This window comes from Columba livia, chromosome 8, assembly GCF_036013475.1.
Source record: "Columba livia isolate bColLiv1 breed racing homer chromosome 8, bColLiv1.pat.W.v2, whole genome shotgun sequence".
NCBI classification, from domain to species: Eukaryota; Metazoa; Chordata; class Aves; order Columbiformes; family Columbidae; genus Columba; species Columba livia.
The window spans coordinates 32956662-32973741 of NC_088609.1; the positions used below are offsets into that span (position 1 = coordinate 32956662).

At 37.6% G+C, this 17080-nt stretch overlaps 1 protein-coding gene across 3 annotated transcripts in view; it reads right to left on the reverse strand.

The window, feature by feature from the left end:
- Nucleotides 1-17080, reverse strand: part of BRINP3 (BMP/retinoic acid inducible neural specific 3) — a 231184-nt gene that overhangs the window by 99262 nt on the left and 114842 nt on the right. For all 3 annotated transcript variants that reach the window (XM_065072811.1, XM_005508054.3, XM_065072810.1), the window contains one exon: nt 26-216. In XM_065072811.1, the coding sequence (XP_064928883.1) occupies nt 26-216 (191 nt within the window). The remainder of the gene's footprint in view (nt 1-25; nt 217-17080) is intronic.

Genomic DNA, 17080 nt, shown 5'->3' on the forward strand with positions numbered 1-17080 from the left:
ACAATATTTTCAAGTTTTAACCTACCTCCCAAGGTAGCTGATAGTAGGAAATGTGTCCCATATTTCTTGATAAGGTTTTCTGTGATCTGTTGAAGGCTCGGGCGGCGTCCGAGTAGCCTTATGTTACGGAAGAATTCAGGGGCAAGTGGCAGTGGGGAGCCAAGGAAATTTCTTCTTTCAACAGCAAGATTGTTTACTTTCCAGCGGCCGAACTCTCTGCAAAACAAAGCAATTCTCATTCAGAAATATGTCATTCAGACAAATGTTCTTCATTTGCAAACACTCTGCTCTGTTGACTAGCTGGGGGCGACTAGTTGGGTATTACAACAGGCCTTGACAGTGATACTCTGTCATGTGTTACAGGCACAGGACAAGAAATGAGTGTTATTTATTAGAAGTGGAGACACAACTCCATAACAAAATCATTGTTCAGAAAAAAATAAATAAAAAATAAGCCACTTAGGATGCTGCTGTTCCTATTGTTTCTCTTTGGTCCCTATGTGAATACAGACCCAGGACAAACAGATTTGCTAGAAACTGAAACTAACGTCATAATTTCAAAAAATTTGGACTAAATAAAACAAGTATTTTCATTAGTACAAGACAAATTAAAAAAAAAAAAAAAAAACAAAAAAAAAATTAATGAAACAGGCCGTGATTTTTGCTGTTTGATGACAAGCCACTTAGGCACATAGCAGACTAATTTGAACAATTTAGAGAAACACGATCACACCACTTTTGACCTTACTATGATATTTCTGTTTTTCTGTACTTTTGGCCCCCACTTTGAGGAAATATTCATATAGTAGTCCTGATTCCTAAAAGCAGATAAATAGAACTGAAAAGCTGTAGGAGACGTGTCCCCTTCCCCTCTCCAAAATAAATCAATTATATCAGGGAAAACAAACAAGTCAGTTACACAGAAATAAACACCTCTTTTATTCATTTAGTTACTAATTAAGACGCCAGATAATTAGTGGAACCACTCAGTGTCCTCAAAATCTAGCCAAGATACACAGCATTTGCTTTTGCAAAGTTCAGGAATAACTGTTTGGGTTACAGACTAGAGTACTGTGAGAATTAAGTCCAAGGCAACCTAGAAGCTGCAGTTTAGCTGCCACTTCATTGAGTTGTTTGTATAGCTATGTCAATTAAGATTTCCCTTAGATAAGATTGTAGAAAAGCAAACAAATTAGAGAAAGAAAGATCCTGCTGAAAGATCCTTGAAAGATCCTGCTGGAGGTCCCAGTTAAATATAGCACAATATTAATTTACAGAAGGCAAAAATCAAGAATGCATCAAGAAACTAATATTTGAGGGGTATCACAGCAGCTGCCCTGGCTGAATGACTGGGATAAGCTACATAACAAACAGAATCACGGAATCAGAGAATACCAGATTGGAAGAGACCACAAAGATCATCTGGTCCAACCTTTCTTAACACAATCAACACTAATATTTTTTAGTACTTTTAAGTCCACAACTATTAGTAGAGCCAAGACAAATACATTCTTACATTGTCCTAACACATTCCAGCATCCTCCTGTTTCTCTTGCAGATCCAGTCAGCCTTAACCCCGGTCTAGCTCAGATTTACACATGTAATAGGTGACAATTTGGTGCAGCTCCTGTGAACTGCCTTTCCTCTCAGATTTACACATGTAATAGGTGACAATTTGGTGCAGCTCCTGTGAACTGCCTTTCCTCTCAGACACACTCTTGCGGATCCTATTTTTTATCAAAAAGTAATCGGAAGAATTATAGTAGAAACAGCTTTATGCAACTTACCAGAAATGTAATGCAATTTACCAGTCTTAAGACTCTAGACATTATTGGTATGCTAAATTAGCATTAAGTTTTAAAGTTTTCTCTCACAAATTTACTTTCCTTTTAACAAGCTATGAAGCCAATAACCTCTTTTCTTGCTTTTACTTTTTTTTTTTTTTTTTTTTCCAGCTTTTATGGAACTACTGTATATTAGTAGAAAGAGATGAGAAAAATTACAAACATTTTTTATCTCTAAAATGAAAAAATATTCGTTGGGCATATTGACCACATCAATGTAAACACTAAAAACTGCTCTGTAAATGTACTTCTCAAGTGAAAGACACAAACAAGAAAACCAGTTTTTTATTTAAATTTTCTGCTTTCTGTGCATATTTGAGTGGTTTGTCTGTCTGTTTGTTTGTTTTTTAATTTGAATACATCAGAAAATATAGGTCAGTTGTAGTGCCTGAACAGGCCATCAAGACATAATTGCTTTGACAGCAAGAAAAGAATACAAGCTTTAGAATGTAAAATATTAATTTTATACCTTGGTGAAGTATTTTCTTCTAAACTTACTATCAGACTAATTGTCTGTATCAAAACTGAGGATCAAAGACAAGAATGCCAGAAAAGTTGCAATTCTTATAAAAGCTGGTTTGCTGCTACTCTTTACGTGATTTTCATTGTCAGAGTTTTTAAGGACAGAGACCACCATAATCCTCTTGTCTGCTCCCTTTTTGATACAAAGGAATATCACCAAATGACTCTTGCTGCTTATGTTTCCCAGAAAAACATCTAATCCTGACTTAAAAGCTGATGCTGAAGATTTCTCAGAATTTCTCAACAATCTGTTATAGTATTTAACTACAGAGAATGCATTTTCTTTTCAATTTGAACATTGCCAATTTCAGTTTCCAATTTTTGGAGCTTTTAATGCACAGATGCAGATTAAAATTCTTTGTAAATACTAGGTACATTCTGTGTAACTAATTACAGCTCTTGTCTGAACCTCCTCTTACTCTTCAGCTAAGTTGATTGCCTTCTTTTTTGTTTCTTTCTGAACGGTGATTTCAGATTATACATTTTACAGCTCTTCTCCAAAAGCGGCAAATGATTTCTTGGAAGAGTAAGCCTCGAAATGATGGTCTCATCCCTACCAAATTCAGAAGTATTTGCAAGTCAAGGTCCTCCTGTTCTACCACAAGTCCTTTATTTACTGAATCCAGCAACTGAGTTCTTCTAGCACTACGAGCAATTTATTTGACTTAGTTAAGGAAACTTGAGTTCCTTCCACGGTTTTTGCTATGGAAAGATTATTTTGCCTTATCACTGTTACAAAGTGAGGAAGCAGACTAATGATTTTGTAAAAGTTTTAGCTTCTTTTTTGATTCAGAGCATATCAGTGGAAACAAATCTTGATGCAGCAAGTAATCATTCCTTGACATTCACTGCTGAGGAAGCTGAGGATTAGAATATGGAAGCTGGATTTTTTTTGTTTTCAAATATGACAGTTTTATAACTCTGCCACAGGATGAGCTGAAGCTTTTAGAGAGCATACAAACCAGCTTTCATATTTTTCTGAAGTCTTTCTTAAATGAAGTGATCTAGAATACGGAGAGACGAAGACCTAAACCCTCTGGGAGAGATAAGAGGAAGCTTCATCTCTGGAGATACAAGAGTGACCCAGGACACCAAAGCTGAGCTACCTGGCTGCAGGAGCAGTGACACCTAGATGAGGACAAGCAAGAAATGACTAGCAGCTTCTCCAGCAGGAAACCTGAGGAAAGATTTCAGACTTTCAGAAATTTCACTATAAGTAAAATAATATCCTTATGTTTTTTTCAATATATATAAATACATATAAATTACATATAAATATGTATTTTATATCGATGTATATATATGTTCCATTTCTTCACTTGATCTCACCATTCTCTCCTATTTCCTTCTCTCCTCTCTTATCACACAGTAAAGCTCAGCCTTTATTTATTTGTTTTTCTTGCAGTCATTCTCTCTAACACAAACTCTTCAGCCCTCAAACGATTTTTGTACCAAATGTGCATTATTCTCCTTTAGAAATCACGTTCCTGTCCACCGCCAAAGGCAGACTAGCAGGCCTGACAGAGTTAATGATCTTCTTCTTAGTAGAGAAAATACTGTCTTCCGAAGTCACTGGAGTACCATTCATCAGAAGAACACCTCCCACAGAACGGCATAGTATCAGTGCTGGCTGCTGGACAAGAAAACCAATTATGCTCTGAATACAAACACTAGAGGTATTAGAAGCTTATTCTTTCCTCCTCTACCTCTTCTTCTACCATGCAAGAGCCAAGACGAGCAGCTGTCATGGTGCTATCAAGAACCTAAGATTTAATAGCAGGCGGTACCCCCTGAGCTGCCCATCTATTTCCAGCCCGGACAACATGTTAACCATTGGACAGAGTGCTTTAATGTTCAGTGCAAAGCCTGCTGTTGAGAAGGATGATGGCTTTGAGTTCCTGGGCTTGTACAAGAGAGAGGAAATAAGTCAGTCTGGCTCCTAGGGTGAAGCCTATAACGAACCGGGTTATTATCGTAAGTAGTGCCAGCGGCCATGGGCAGCATTCTCACCATCTTCTTAGATATCAGAACTGTGGATTTGTATGTCCTACCAAAAATCTGTTTCCTGGCTGGTTGGCTAACACATGCAAGAGCCCTGAAGCCCAGCAGTGCCAATTCTGATCAGCTGCACCTCGTGCATGCCACCGCTTCTGTCTGCTGAATGAACGTTCTACTTGGACAAAGTTAAAATACATTTTTTATTTCCACACTATTTCTTCTATTATTTGTTACTATTTCTTGTTTGTGTTGCTCTGCTATGACATTCAGAGTGATGAATAATTAAACACCCCTTAGTAGAGGATTGTACAAGTCATGGACATGTTTTCATCTTGAAAGAAGCTTAAGTTGCAAGTGGGTCTGAAAGTCATTCTAGGGCAGCAGGCCAACAAGGGCTGTCAATGTCTCTTTTGAATTTCATGCCATAGATTTTTTTTTTTTTCAAATATGTGTATAAATTATACATTTTCTTTTATCACTGTATTCATTTCAATACATTTAAAACTTTATGGTATGGGGAGATATAGTGAAAGCTCTATATAAAACAACTAGTTGAAGGAAATTTTTTAAAAAAGCAATTGTACACTAAAACTGTAGCGTGCAAAAGATTTGAATGGGAATATAGTCTCTGCTATTGCAGATAATTAAGTCAGAATCTACAAAGAGATTTACACTGAGTCTGATGGATTCTTCTTAACTACAACAGTCTCTCCTAAGGTCAACTATACACAAAATTGAGCCCAGGCAAAATTAGCAATGTTGGGTCTCATTGTAAGCAACTTACATGTTTTATAAAATAATATTAGTACTGGCAAGCATGAATATTAATGAATACTATTGTGACATATTTTAGAAAGCATGCTCAGAAAACAAATTTCACACCATTTTTAGTAATAAAGAGCTCATCTATGTTCCTTTCTCTTAATGTCTTCTAAATGAGACAGCTTATCTCTTGGATGGTGAGATGACTGCTTCAAATGGGCTGGAATGGCGGTGGGAAGCTGAAGCCAACGTTTCCCATGCAGCTGCAAGTGAATCTGTTGGCAGAACAGCTCCATGGGAGAATATACAGTGTTTTTCTCCACCTATCTTCTTAAAAAGCCTCGGGATTTCTTAATGCCTGAGGCCATAGCTTGAATAAGGCCAAGATTATATAAAATGGCACTACTACTGTCTTGAACTTCAGAAGAAAAAGGTCAAGGAAACATTATCATGCTCGTGATTCACATCACACACTGATCTGTGACTGAGGCTCGTGTCAGCTGCACAGGCACAAACCAGCTCAACTACCTGGCTCTGATCAGGGTTGTAACACTGTCAATCACATTTCCTCTGTCCTGTTCACTGAAAAAGCTGTGGCCAGCTATGGCTGTTGGGTGAAATTATACACAGGCTAATTCCTCTATAGGAGATGGGCTCAGAGTGGATTGTACATACACCACTTGGTGTCAAACTACACCATGTTCCTACAGATTCTATAAAAGAGGATACAGAATCACAGAATCGACTGGGTTGGAAAAGACCTCAGAGATCATCGAGTCCAACCCTTGGTCCAACTCTAGTCCGTTTACTAGATCATGGCACTAAGTGCCATGTCCAATCTCAGTTTAAAAACCTCTAGGGACGGCGAGTCCACTACCTCCCTGGGCAGGCCATTCCAATGTCTGACCACTCTCTCTGTAAAGAATTTCTTTCTAATATCCAGCCTAAATTTCCCCTGGCAGAGTTGAAGCCCATGCCCCCTTGTCCTATTGCTAACTGCCTGGGAGAAGAGACCAATCCCCACCTGGCTAGAACTTCCCTTCAGGTAGTTATAGAGAGTGATGAGGTCACCTCTAAGCCTCCTCTTCTCTAGACTAAACAAGCCCAGCTCCCTCAGCCTCTCCTCATAGGTCTTATGTTCAAGTCCCTTCACCAGTCGTGTTGCTCTTCTCTGAACCCGCTCCAGCACTTCAATGTCTTTCCTGAACTGAGGGGCCCAGAACTGAACACAATACTCCAGGTGTGGCCTCACCAATGCAGAGTACAGGGGAAGGATCACTTCCCTTGTCCTGCTGACCACGCTATTCTTGATACAGGACAGGATACCATTGGCCTTCTTGGCCACCTGGGCACACTGCTGGCTCATGTTGAGCTTCCTGTCAATTAGTACCCCCAGGTCCCTTTCTGCCTGACTGCTCTCCAGCCACTCTGCGCCCAGCCTGTAGCGCTTCAGGGGGTTGTTGTGACCAAAGTGCAGCACCCGGCACTTGGCCTTATTGAACTTCATCCCATTGGAATCAGCCCATTTTTCCAGTCTATCCAGATCCCTCTGCAGAGCCCTCCTGCCTTCCAGCAGGTCAACACTCCCTCCCAACTTGGTGTCATCAGCAAATTTGCTGATGATGGTCTCAATCCCCTCATCTAAATCGTCAATAAAGATGTTAAACAGAACTGGACCCAACCCTGACCCCTGGGGAACACCACTAGTGACTGGCCGCCAGCTGGATGCAGCCCCATTGACCAGCACTCTCTGGGCCCGGCCCTCCAGCCGGTTCTTAACCCAGCATAGAGTACACTTGTCCAAGCCATGGGCTACCAGCTTTTGCAAGAGTATATTATGGGAGACAGTGTCAAAGGCCATAGCAGCAATGTCCTGTTACTTTGCAGCTACCTATTAGCGGTTCTATGACAGTAACAGAGAAGTAAGGAAAATATTTTCTAGAAGAAAATTGGCTTTTAAAGAGAAGATTCACTCACGTGTGGACAGAAGCAGAATCAGGTAACAGCGAAGGTTAATAATCTATGTAGTTTGTCAGGTGAAAAAATTCTCATTACCAGCACAGGTCATAGAACTTTTGATGTTTATTAAAATCAGCTCAGTGATGGAGAATCTGACACAACCTTTCCTAAACATTTGATACAGTTGATTTTTACTATTCAAGGTGAAGACAAAGGGAATTAGTCATATCTTGACTGAGCAGCCTTCTGAAAATATCTACAGTTGTATAGAAACAAGATAATAGGGACAAACACTGCAACATGGGCAAGGTAAACATAACAGCTTCACTTGATGGGAAGAAGCAGAAGGGCCTGATTGTATACAACACATCTTATAGAATCATATAATAGTTTGGGTTGGAAGAGACCTTCAAAGCTCTTCACCAGCTCAGGTTGCTCAGAGCCCTGTCCAGCCTGGCTTGGGATGTCTCCAGGGATGGTTCATCCACCACCTCTTTGGGCAACCTGGGCCAGGATCTCACCACCCTGTGTCAAAAATTTCTTCTTCATGTTCAGCCTGAGCCCCTCTCTTTTAGTTTAAAACCATCACCCCTTGCTCTATCACAACAGGCCCTGATAAAAAGTCTGTCCCCCTCTTTCTTATTGACCAATTTTAAGTATGGAAAGGCCACACTAAGGTCTCCCCAGTCTCTCTCTTTTCCAGTTGAACACCCCAACTCTCTCAGCCTGTCCTCCCAGCAGAGCTGTTCCAGCCTCAGATCAACTCTGTGGCTCCTCTGGCCCCTCTCCAGCAGCTCCATGTGTGTCCTGTGCTGAGGACCCAGGGCTGGACCAGCACTGCAGGGGCATCTCACAGGAGCAGAGCAGAGGGAGACAATTATTTATGTCTCTTAAAATTGTCAATTATCCAGGCATGCTGATAGAAAAGAAAAAAATTCAAGCTATAATAAGCTCCTTTTAAAGGTATTTCCCATTAGCTGAAATGGAAAGTATTTCTTCATTAACTATATCCTCATAAATGGCTGGCGTTTTTCCAAAGCCTAAACGGAAATGTTTGTTGAACATGTATGTATTTTCCTTATTAATGTATATATTTATACTGGTTTTCACCTTACAAAAAATGAGCACTATCATTAGCATTTCTTTTCCTCTTAGTATATTATACTTTTGAAAGATCCTAGTAACATTTTTGCCTTTCTATGCCTTTTTCATCGTATCAGTTTCCCAGCACTTGAAAATCTGCTTTCAGAACTTTAATTCATTACTATCAGCTTCACTTTCTTCTTGCATTTTGAATATGAAATATGTAGAAATCTAGAAACAAATTTTAATTGAAAATATATACACTATATATTTAAAATGTACTTAGATGCATTTATTATGACCAATCACAGATTATTTTCCCAGATACCGTGACATAAATGTTTTGAGACATCTCACCTGTCATGAATATCAGAAGGTTTACTACACAAGAGCAAGAAAAGTGGCTTTCCTTTTGTCCATGTCTGATAGACATTCATCCTCTGCAATATGTGTACCAAAAAAATCCTAATGAAATCTGAGAGTGAATTATTGCTGTGTCTTTTCTTGTGGCTTTGATTTTTTAGTGTGTGATATCCTTCCAAACACACTTGTGAGCATTCATTCAGAGCCTCACTGTTCATGTATTTAGCTGTACCTTAGCTGAAGCTCAATCAGCCGAGCAGTATATAGGAACAGCATGAATAAATGCACTTATTAGGAACATGTGGCAAACTACACAAAAGATAAACAGCAAGACCACATGGAGTGGTTCATCTAATGATGAGAAACTGGTGAATTAGTTTGTAAAATTGCACCAGTTTGCACAGAATTTTAAGATTAATTAAATTCCAAACAAATAATTAAGTATGGGTACATATGATAACAATGAGTCACAGAGAGCAGCTGGAAATGGAGAATTCCTAGGAAAACCTACTCTTATCTCTACTGCATCTCAAATGGAGAATGACTGGGATATTTGGGGGGTGAATCTTACTGTCTGAGTAAACAGAACATAGATTTTGCAGCTTTTCTATATTTCTGTTTTTTGATTATTCAGATGTTCTCAGGCCAGCACATGTTCTTTCCTATATTAATGGCAATAACGATATCGATTTACAGCCTGCTGGGTAAGACAATGGCATTTTTGGAGTCACAAGTAGTTGTCCGTGAAATTAACTGTGAAAAGTCCAGGTCACCATTCATTTTCTTTGGTTTATATATTTGTTCTTCCCTGTAAGAAGTACTGATATTATGGTTTGTCACATGTCCTAGAGGGGTAAGGAGACCATTCACCAACTTGACAGTATCTAACACCTTGTAACTGCATTGCTCAGATGGATCCAGCCCTTACACAGTCCTAGAAAGCTCAAAACATCTTTTTTTCCCTGTTCATATCTGCCCATAGGAGTCATTTGTTATGTAGGCAAAAGGTTTTGTAAAATGGTGCATTCACTTAGACTTACAGAAGACTAATGGAATAAAAAAATTCCTCTGACTTGAAGATTCTTGCATTTCTTTCAATTTATTTTCAACTGTTATGAAAGCCGATATTATCTAGATTTCAATGTGATGAAAAGGTATGGATTTAAGTTTTTAAATATAATATAAAAACTGTTTCCTATGTTTTCCACAATGCATAGATTACCTTCACTCTCCCAAAAGATTTTTGGAGAAGCACCTATCTTACCAATAGATAAAACAGTGGTTAAGCTTTAAAATCGAGAAGTCTGTCTCAGAGAAGAGTTTTCTCATACAATCAGGAGAAGAGTTATGAGGAAGAGAAGCAGAAAGGTATATTTGCAGTCTTTTTCTAACCTTAAGAGCCAATAGTTATCATGGTCTTGTTCCTGTAGTTGATTGTACCTGAACAAAACCTAATAACTCTGGAATTTTATAAGAAAATGAAACTCAGAATTCTTGGGAGCTCTCACTGAGGACGATTTCACTGATTATGGATTTCACTGTACCTGATACTGCTTCAAAATCAACAAGAAAATCACATTCTTCTTGTTCTGACTAAAATTACAAAAAGAAAAAAAAAAATAAAAAAAAGGAAACTTTATTTCCAGAGAGAAGAGAGAAAGTTGAATCTGTGGAAGTGTTTTAGTGCATGAATCAACACATGAAAATACAGTTTGTGAAGACTGAATCAGCATAAAACTCTGTTGGAGAAAATAAAACATAATAGAAGATTCGTTGGTTCACTGTTGGTGGATACTCCCAGATGAATCACAAGGGAAACACAAATGGCTAAAATTTTTCATCATTATTTGCCACAGTTAATAGTCTCAAAGTGTTTGAAACATCTGTTATTCCCTTTTTTTTTTTTTTAGTTGCTGTTTCAGAACTACAAATCGTTCTGCTGTACAGGGCAATAGAGAGGCATAGATGCAAAACCAAACTGTCATAAATAACTTAAAATTTAAAGCTAGGGCTTCTTGTTCACCCTATTTCTCATTTGGAAAACTGAGGCATAGTAAGGCTGAGGATAAAGAGTTTCTGGGCTGTTTCTGGTGTGTTACTAGTGGTCAGTATTGGCTGAGGCAAACCAAAGGCTGATATTGCTCCTGCCTGCCTGGAACTGGGAAAATGTACCTCAAATGATTGGCATCAAACAAAATATATATTCTCAATATATTCTCAAATATATACTCAAATACTGATCCAAAGCCTTGTCTACAAAGCTATACACAGTGCCTAGAATTGTTCCTTTTCCAATGAGAATGTTGCATAAACTTAATCGGTCTTCTACAGTGTAGATTATCTGGCTCATTTACTATACAATTTATACATTTATCCTTCCAAATAAAAGACTTTTTGTCTTCCATTTACTTCTACCACGCTCTTGTGGAGTGCATGCCAGAAATACTGTTAATACACACAGCACTGATAGGGGACAATTACTTAACCTGCATTTGAATTTATAAAGGTAGTTGTTTCCACCAACACTGTGGGATGACTCTGACTTGACACAAGTGTAAATCTCACAGACATATACCCAAATGTTGTTTTGATATTGTGAAATAGAACTACTACACTGTTTCTATTTGTAACAATTCACATTGTTGAAAGCAGTAGAATGTAAACCAAAATATTTTCCCCAAATTCTTTGGTGTGATATTTGTTTGTTTATTGCTTCGCTCTTGGGGGAATGTGCTGCTGATCTTCTTTGCATCTAAATGTTATCCTCCTATCTAAATGTTGTTTTTCACTGGCAGCAGGTAATGCTCAGATCTCTATCTGCACGCAACAATAAAGTCAGAGATTCTTATTCAGCATATAAAAAGGTTTAATTTTTATTCTTTACCACAACAAAGGATGCTTCTGTTTTAGCACAACTATTTGCATCAATTCCAAAGTGAATTTGAAGCTTTGGTTCATTAAAAATTGTTCTGGTGTTATTATTTTTTTTCCTAGTGGTGTAAATTACAAATATCTCTAAAGAACCAGTGAAATTACAACAGCGAGCTCAACAGAGAATCAGGGCAATAAACTTGTCAATATAGTTCCAGACTACCGAGAACTTCCTAATGCTCTTAGCTAAATAAAAATGTTGAATGGGAGTTGAGTTACTAATTTCTGCAACACAAACAATTAAACATTCAATTTATTGTCTGAAATAATAATCTATATACCTGTTACATTGTTTTCACTCTCAGTTCTTGAATGACATGGATGTAAAAGTTATGCAAGGTAGGGAAATAAACTTAGAAATGAAGTTTTCAGAACTCTAGGACTTGTATAAAACTGGGTAGGTCAGCCTGTAATACACTTCATATTATAATAAATATGTTGGAGACTTGTATGCAACTGGATCTATTCTGAAGATCAGACTACATTAAAAATACTAAGATACTTAATCCTTCTGCAGAGTCCAAATATGAGTTTTCTAAAGAAGCCTCAGGTAGAATTAAGTTCTGTTTTGAATTCTACTGTTGTAAAATATATGTATTGAGGTTGTATCATCATAAAACTTCTGTGTGTCTGCATTCATTTCATTATCCCTCATAACACCTTTATAGAATAGGGCTGAGAGGGAAAAATAAAAGTGATTGTGGAAAATTTCAAATGGGATATAAGCACCAGTGGGAGATAAAATATTATTTATAATATCATATAATTATGGTGTGCACCATAAATTTTATTTGTAATGCTATGGTAGGGATACAGATGGGGAAAGAGACACCCGACAGAGGCTGCAACAAGAACTGCAGAAGAGGGACGTATTTCACAAACAATCATCATCAGAAATGGTGGCTTGTTAGTGTGAGTGAGGTATCGTGTGAGTGCAGCTGTAACACTGGTTCATGTCTGGTCAGCTCAACAGGTCAGAACCCTCCTCTGCCTCTCCCTCTCCCTTCTCCATTTTGTTCATGAAATGGGAGTCTGAGCATACACAGGATGCTGTGTAAGATATGCAGGCCAGTTGCAATAAAGAAGATAATTAAAATTAGCAAAATATTATTTTAATATTTCATATTTCACAATTATTATTTTCATATTTCAACTTGAGGCTGATTAGCCAAAAATTTTGCATTATTAACCACAGTATAGCAACTGTGCTTAGGACCTCATTGTTCTGGCTGCTATTCTGCACCAGGTTTAAGATCATTAGGGCCTACATGAACATTACAGTATTTGCCTAGAAATGTTGCTTAGGAAGAAACAGAATGCAACATGGCTGTACAGATCTAGAAAGAGAGCCAAGATCAACTGGCTTTCCAAGCCATATGCGCAGCAGATGTGATGGTGCTTTTGTCCAGCTTCTTTGTGTAAGCAGCAATGCTGGGCAATTACTGGGGATTCTGTTATGTCCACAGTAAACTTCACTTTAGCTATCAATGTCTTGGCCAGAACTAATTCCAACCTATTGTAAAACATGCCAGCTTTGCAACACTGCCATGAACAATATCAGTGCACCTACACAGTGTGTGCTGTTTCTCAAAAAAAAAAAAAATCAAGATTACGAGTTAAATATAGTCCAGTATTTTATATATAACAAGAATATGTTACAGAAAATGAATTGTAGTTATGAAGAACGGCAATGAATCACTACAAGTCTGTCGAAGTAGGGGCCTGTGATGAGTTATAAAATCTCGTCCCTCTGGATTGCCATCTTGAGCACAGCTCAGTGTGGCAGCAAAGCAAACATCTTTACCATCTAATGGTTGCCTAGCGGCTGGTGCAAAGGGAACTCCAACTCCAGTCCTACAGTAAAGTGTGTATCTCACACATGCATTACAGGACAAAGCTCAATACTATCACTGCAACAAATAGATAATGTTAACTAGGGTTTGGTCTTCCTGTCTTAGAAAATCTAAGCAGTAGAAGAAAAAGACAGGATGGTTGAAAATGTTCTTTCACTACACTAAACACTACCTTTAAGTTGCTAGTGCATTGAGTTGGCTTGGTATAAGGCTGTTTTGTGACACGCACTGCTGCATTAGCACAAAATTCCCACAACCACCAACACCTGTAGGTATGTTTATCTTCTCTGAATAGGGCCTACTGTGGTGCAGACAGCAGTGATTCTGGATGTGTCTTTGTCAAGGTCAGAGGTGGTTACTGTACTGTACACGTGGAACAATTTTCTTCACCCTTGAACCTGGGACCAGCTGAAAGCACATCAAAGATGACAATAAATTGAGAGTAGGAAATTAGTAAAGAGCTGAACAGCACAGAAACCTCCCTTCCCTTTGACTCCTTGCCTTATTTTTCTTGTAAAAGCTGTTCACACACAAACAAATCTACAAAAACACAATCTCCCTCTCTCCCTTACACGTCAGTTACTTCTCTACCAGAAAGGAAGTGATAGAGGTGGACATTCCGCTTTTGATTTTCTGGCAAGAGTTCAAACACGGTATCATGAGACTAAAGCAAATGCTCCAACAGATAGAACAGAATTATCCTCTTGATTACTCCTGCTTTTTGCTCATCTTAAACCTGACAGTTTTGTGTGGTGGAGATTTAATTCCCCTTGCCCCAGGGTCACTGTAGATGGGTGAATAACTCTGTCTCTCCTGCAGAGGTCAGAGGCACCCACAACCAGAAAAGGTCTTTATCAAAAGGGGTTTCACCCCACTGAAACCATGGTAGAAAAAGTAGAAAAACAGGTTTCAAAAAGAAATGTGTAGCTCCCACAAGAACCCTGTGTTTCCTCACATGTATTCCTGGAAGATAGAAGAAATGTGTTATATTGAACACGTATACTGTTGTCTCTTGGGGAAAAATCTTGTCTTCACAAAGATGTCACTTCCCTTGGTACGACTGAGCTGCAGGGAAGTTCACACTGACACAGAGATCTGATGAGAATTCCAGCCTGCATCCATGGGTCTTTTCTTCCAAGGAAATTAAGGCACAGGAAGAACACATGGATATCCTAGCCTGAATGCGGATGAGACCAAAAAATACCATTGAAAGGAAGAATTAGAAAGTTGTTGTATCCAACAAGTCTGACATACTCACGGATCCTTGCATCCTTTCAGGAGAAACTTAACCCAGCAGCAGCTGCACAGGGGAGAAAAAACACTTTCTTCACCTCTTCAACCTAAATAAGATCACAAAATCCACTGCCAAATGGAGACTATTTAAATGCTAATTGGGACAGCAGGTGATTTCATTTCCTCTCTGATTTTTCCTTGAAACAGAAATAAAAAGAATTGTAGCAAACCAAACCCTTTGTTTTTGTTTTAATAAAATGCTTGATATTGTCATGACTGTTGTTGCTATGTAGTATTGCTGCATCATGTGAAAATTAACACAATTAATGAAACAGAAAGAAACTACAGGAAAAATATCCTCCACAGCTTTACATCCATGTCATACTAAAGCTAATTACCAACAAAAAGTTAAAAGTATTAAAAGGTCATAGTACTTAAAGTGGTTATAAATCAAACATTTTTCACATACATAGTAATTTTTAATCTATTTGTTCTCTCTGGTTAATAGTTTAGTGTACTTTGGCTTACGTGAGAAAAATGCATATCACAAAACTTAGGAAACATGCAAATTTTGATTCTTTACTGGAATTTTTGTAACATTTTATATATATAAATGGCACTTTTACAACATACATGAAGAGAAAATATTTTTACATAGAATAATTTACAACCTAACTGCAGGTTTTCAAAATCTTCTCCTTTGACACAGAAATTCCATCATCCCAATAACCATCATGAGGTGCAAAAAACTCTGTGCTACGCTGCCATTTGATCTATTAGTATCCATCTACAGCCCAAATAAGTTACAAAATTTTTGTGTATCTTTCCACAGGAAGAGTGATTACAGCCATTTGTCTGAATGAGGGAGTAGGAATTTAGCTCCCTTTCAAAGGCTGAGTTGTTAGTGGTGCAGTGAATCATCAAGTTAGAAGGTTTTTATATGATCCTACAGAAATTATCCTGAACCTAGTCCTCTTTAAAATTTTTATTATGGAGTAGAATGATAGAAAATATATTAATGAAATATGCAGAAGATGCTAAGCTGAGGGCTATGGCAAGTGCTTTTGGAGATTTATAGAAACCAGAGAAATGATTGAAAATCAAAGAGGTGGAATGTGATAAAAAGCAAGTTGTTATGCTCTAACAAAATACAAACAACAACAAAAAAAACCCTAAGCAAGCAGAAATATGGTAAAATATAATACATTAAAAAACACCAACACCTAAATCTGCTTGGAATTTCACTGCAAATGTGGCAGACTCCTGCAGAAAACAAGGGCATGCTGCATATGAGGACAAAATTGCTATGTCATTTTCCAGAGTTCAGCTAATATCTTGATGAGAATAGTGCCCCCAAAAGCAAGCAAGCAAAAATCTGTTTAAATCCCTTTGGAAACAACAAGGACATTAAAAAGTAAAAGAAATTCCTTATTAGGAAAGGTTGGACCTTTTGTTTTCTCAAGAGAACACAAACTTCTGCAGGACGTGACGTGAGTCTTGGTCAGTTGGCAATTCCCAGTACACAAATTAATAATAGTAGCAGGTTTTGTGCTATCCCTACAAAACAGTTCCTGAAACGTTTAGAAACATTGTCGCTGAAGGAAAATAAGAAGCTGTCAGTGAAAGAATTGGGTTTAATTATGTTTGATGCTGGGTAAGGCTCTGCCACAAGTTGACATAAGAATTTGGAATGAAAGAAATTTTGAAGTCCTAATTCTAATTGTGAAATTTCATTGATCATGTAATGAATGTTGCAGTATGCAGAGGACTTTATTCTGGTGTAGCAGAGTGGAGCTTAGTCTAGAGCTATGCTGTTGAAAATGTTGTTTTCACTGAAAATGGCAAATATGAAAGATTTACTTGCTGTTTCAGCATTTCAGTAGTTTTATTATACTTAGATAAAATGGTTTGTTTCAGTGATATTAAAATATTTCAAGGTGATTTTCTAACCAATTAGCTTTTTTGATTAATATTTTTCCAAACTAGGTATATTTTGACTTAGAGACATCAATAATATGTCCTTTTAGTTACAAAGAAGTTGTGTAATTCAAAGTTAATGTAATTTTTATCCTCATGGGGTTAAAAATAAGAAAAATAATATATATGCATTTTTTTAATTGTTATTATTATTAAGATTCTAGGCTTACTTTTAGATAACCAAGTTATCATTTAATCTCACATCGAGGAAGGGGAGAGGAAAAAATGACAGCAGATATACACATTGTCCTTCCCACATGGCCTTGCCCTCATCATCAGTTATCCCTGTGTGATCTGATGGAAACCTCAGAACAAAAAACTTAATTTTCATGAAGTGTTTTTCTTCTTCTACACTTACTCGGGTTGTGTTGTTGCATTCTACTAGTACATTTTTTCAGTAATTTCTTGAAGTGTGGCTATGTAAAGCACTGACTTTGCTTACATCATTGCTACATACTACAGTGCTGTCTTCAATGAATAATGATTATGCAAGTAATAAAAATTATTGCAAAAAGTTATGTTATTATGAAAACCTATAAGGATTATTTCAGGTGA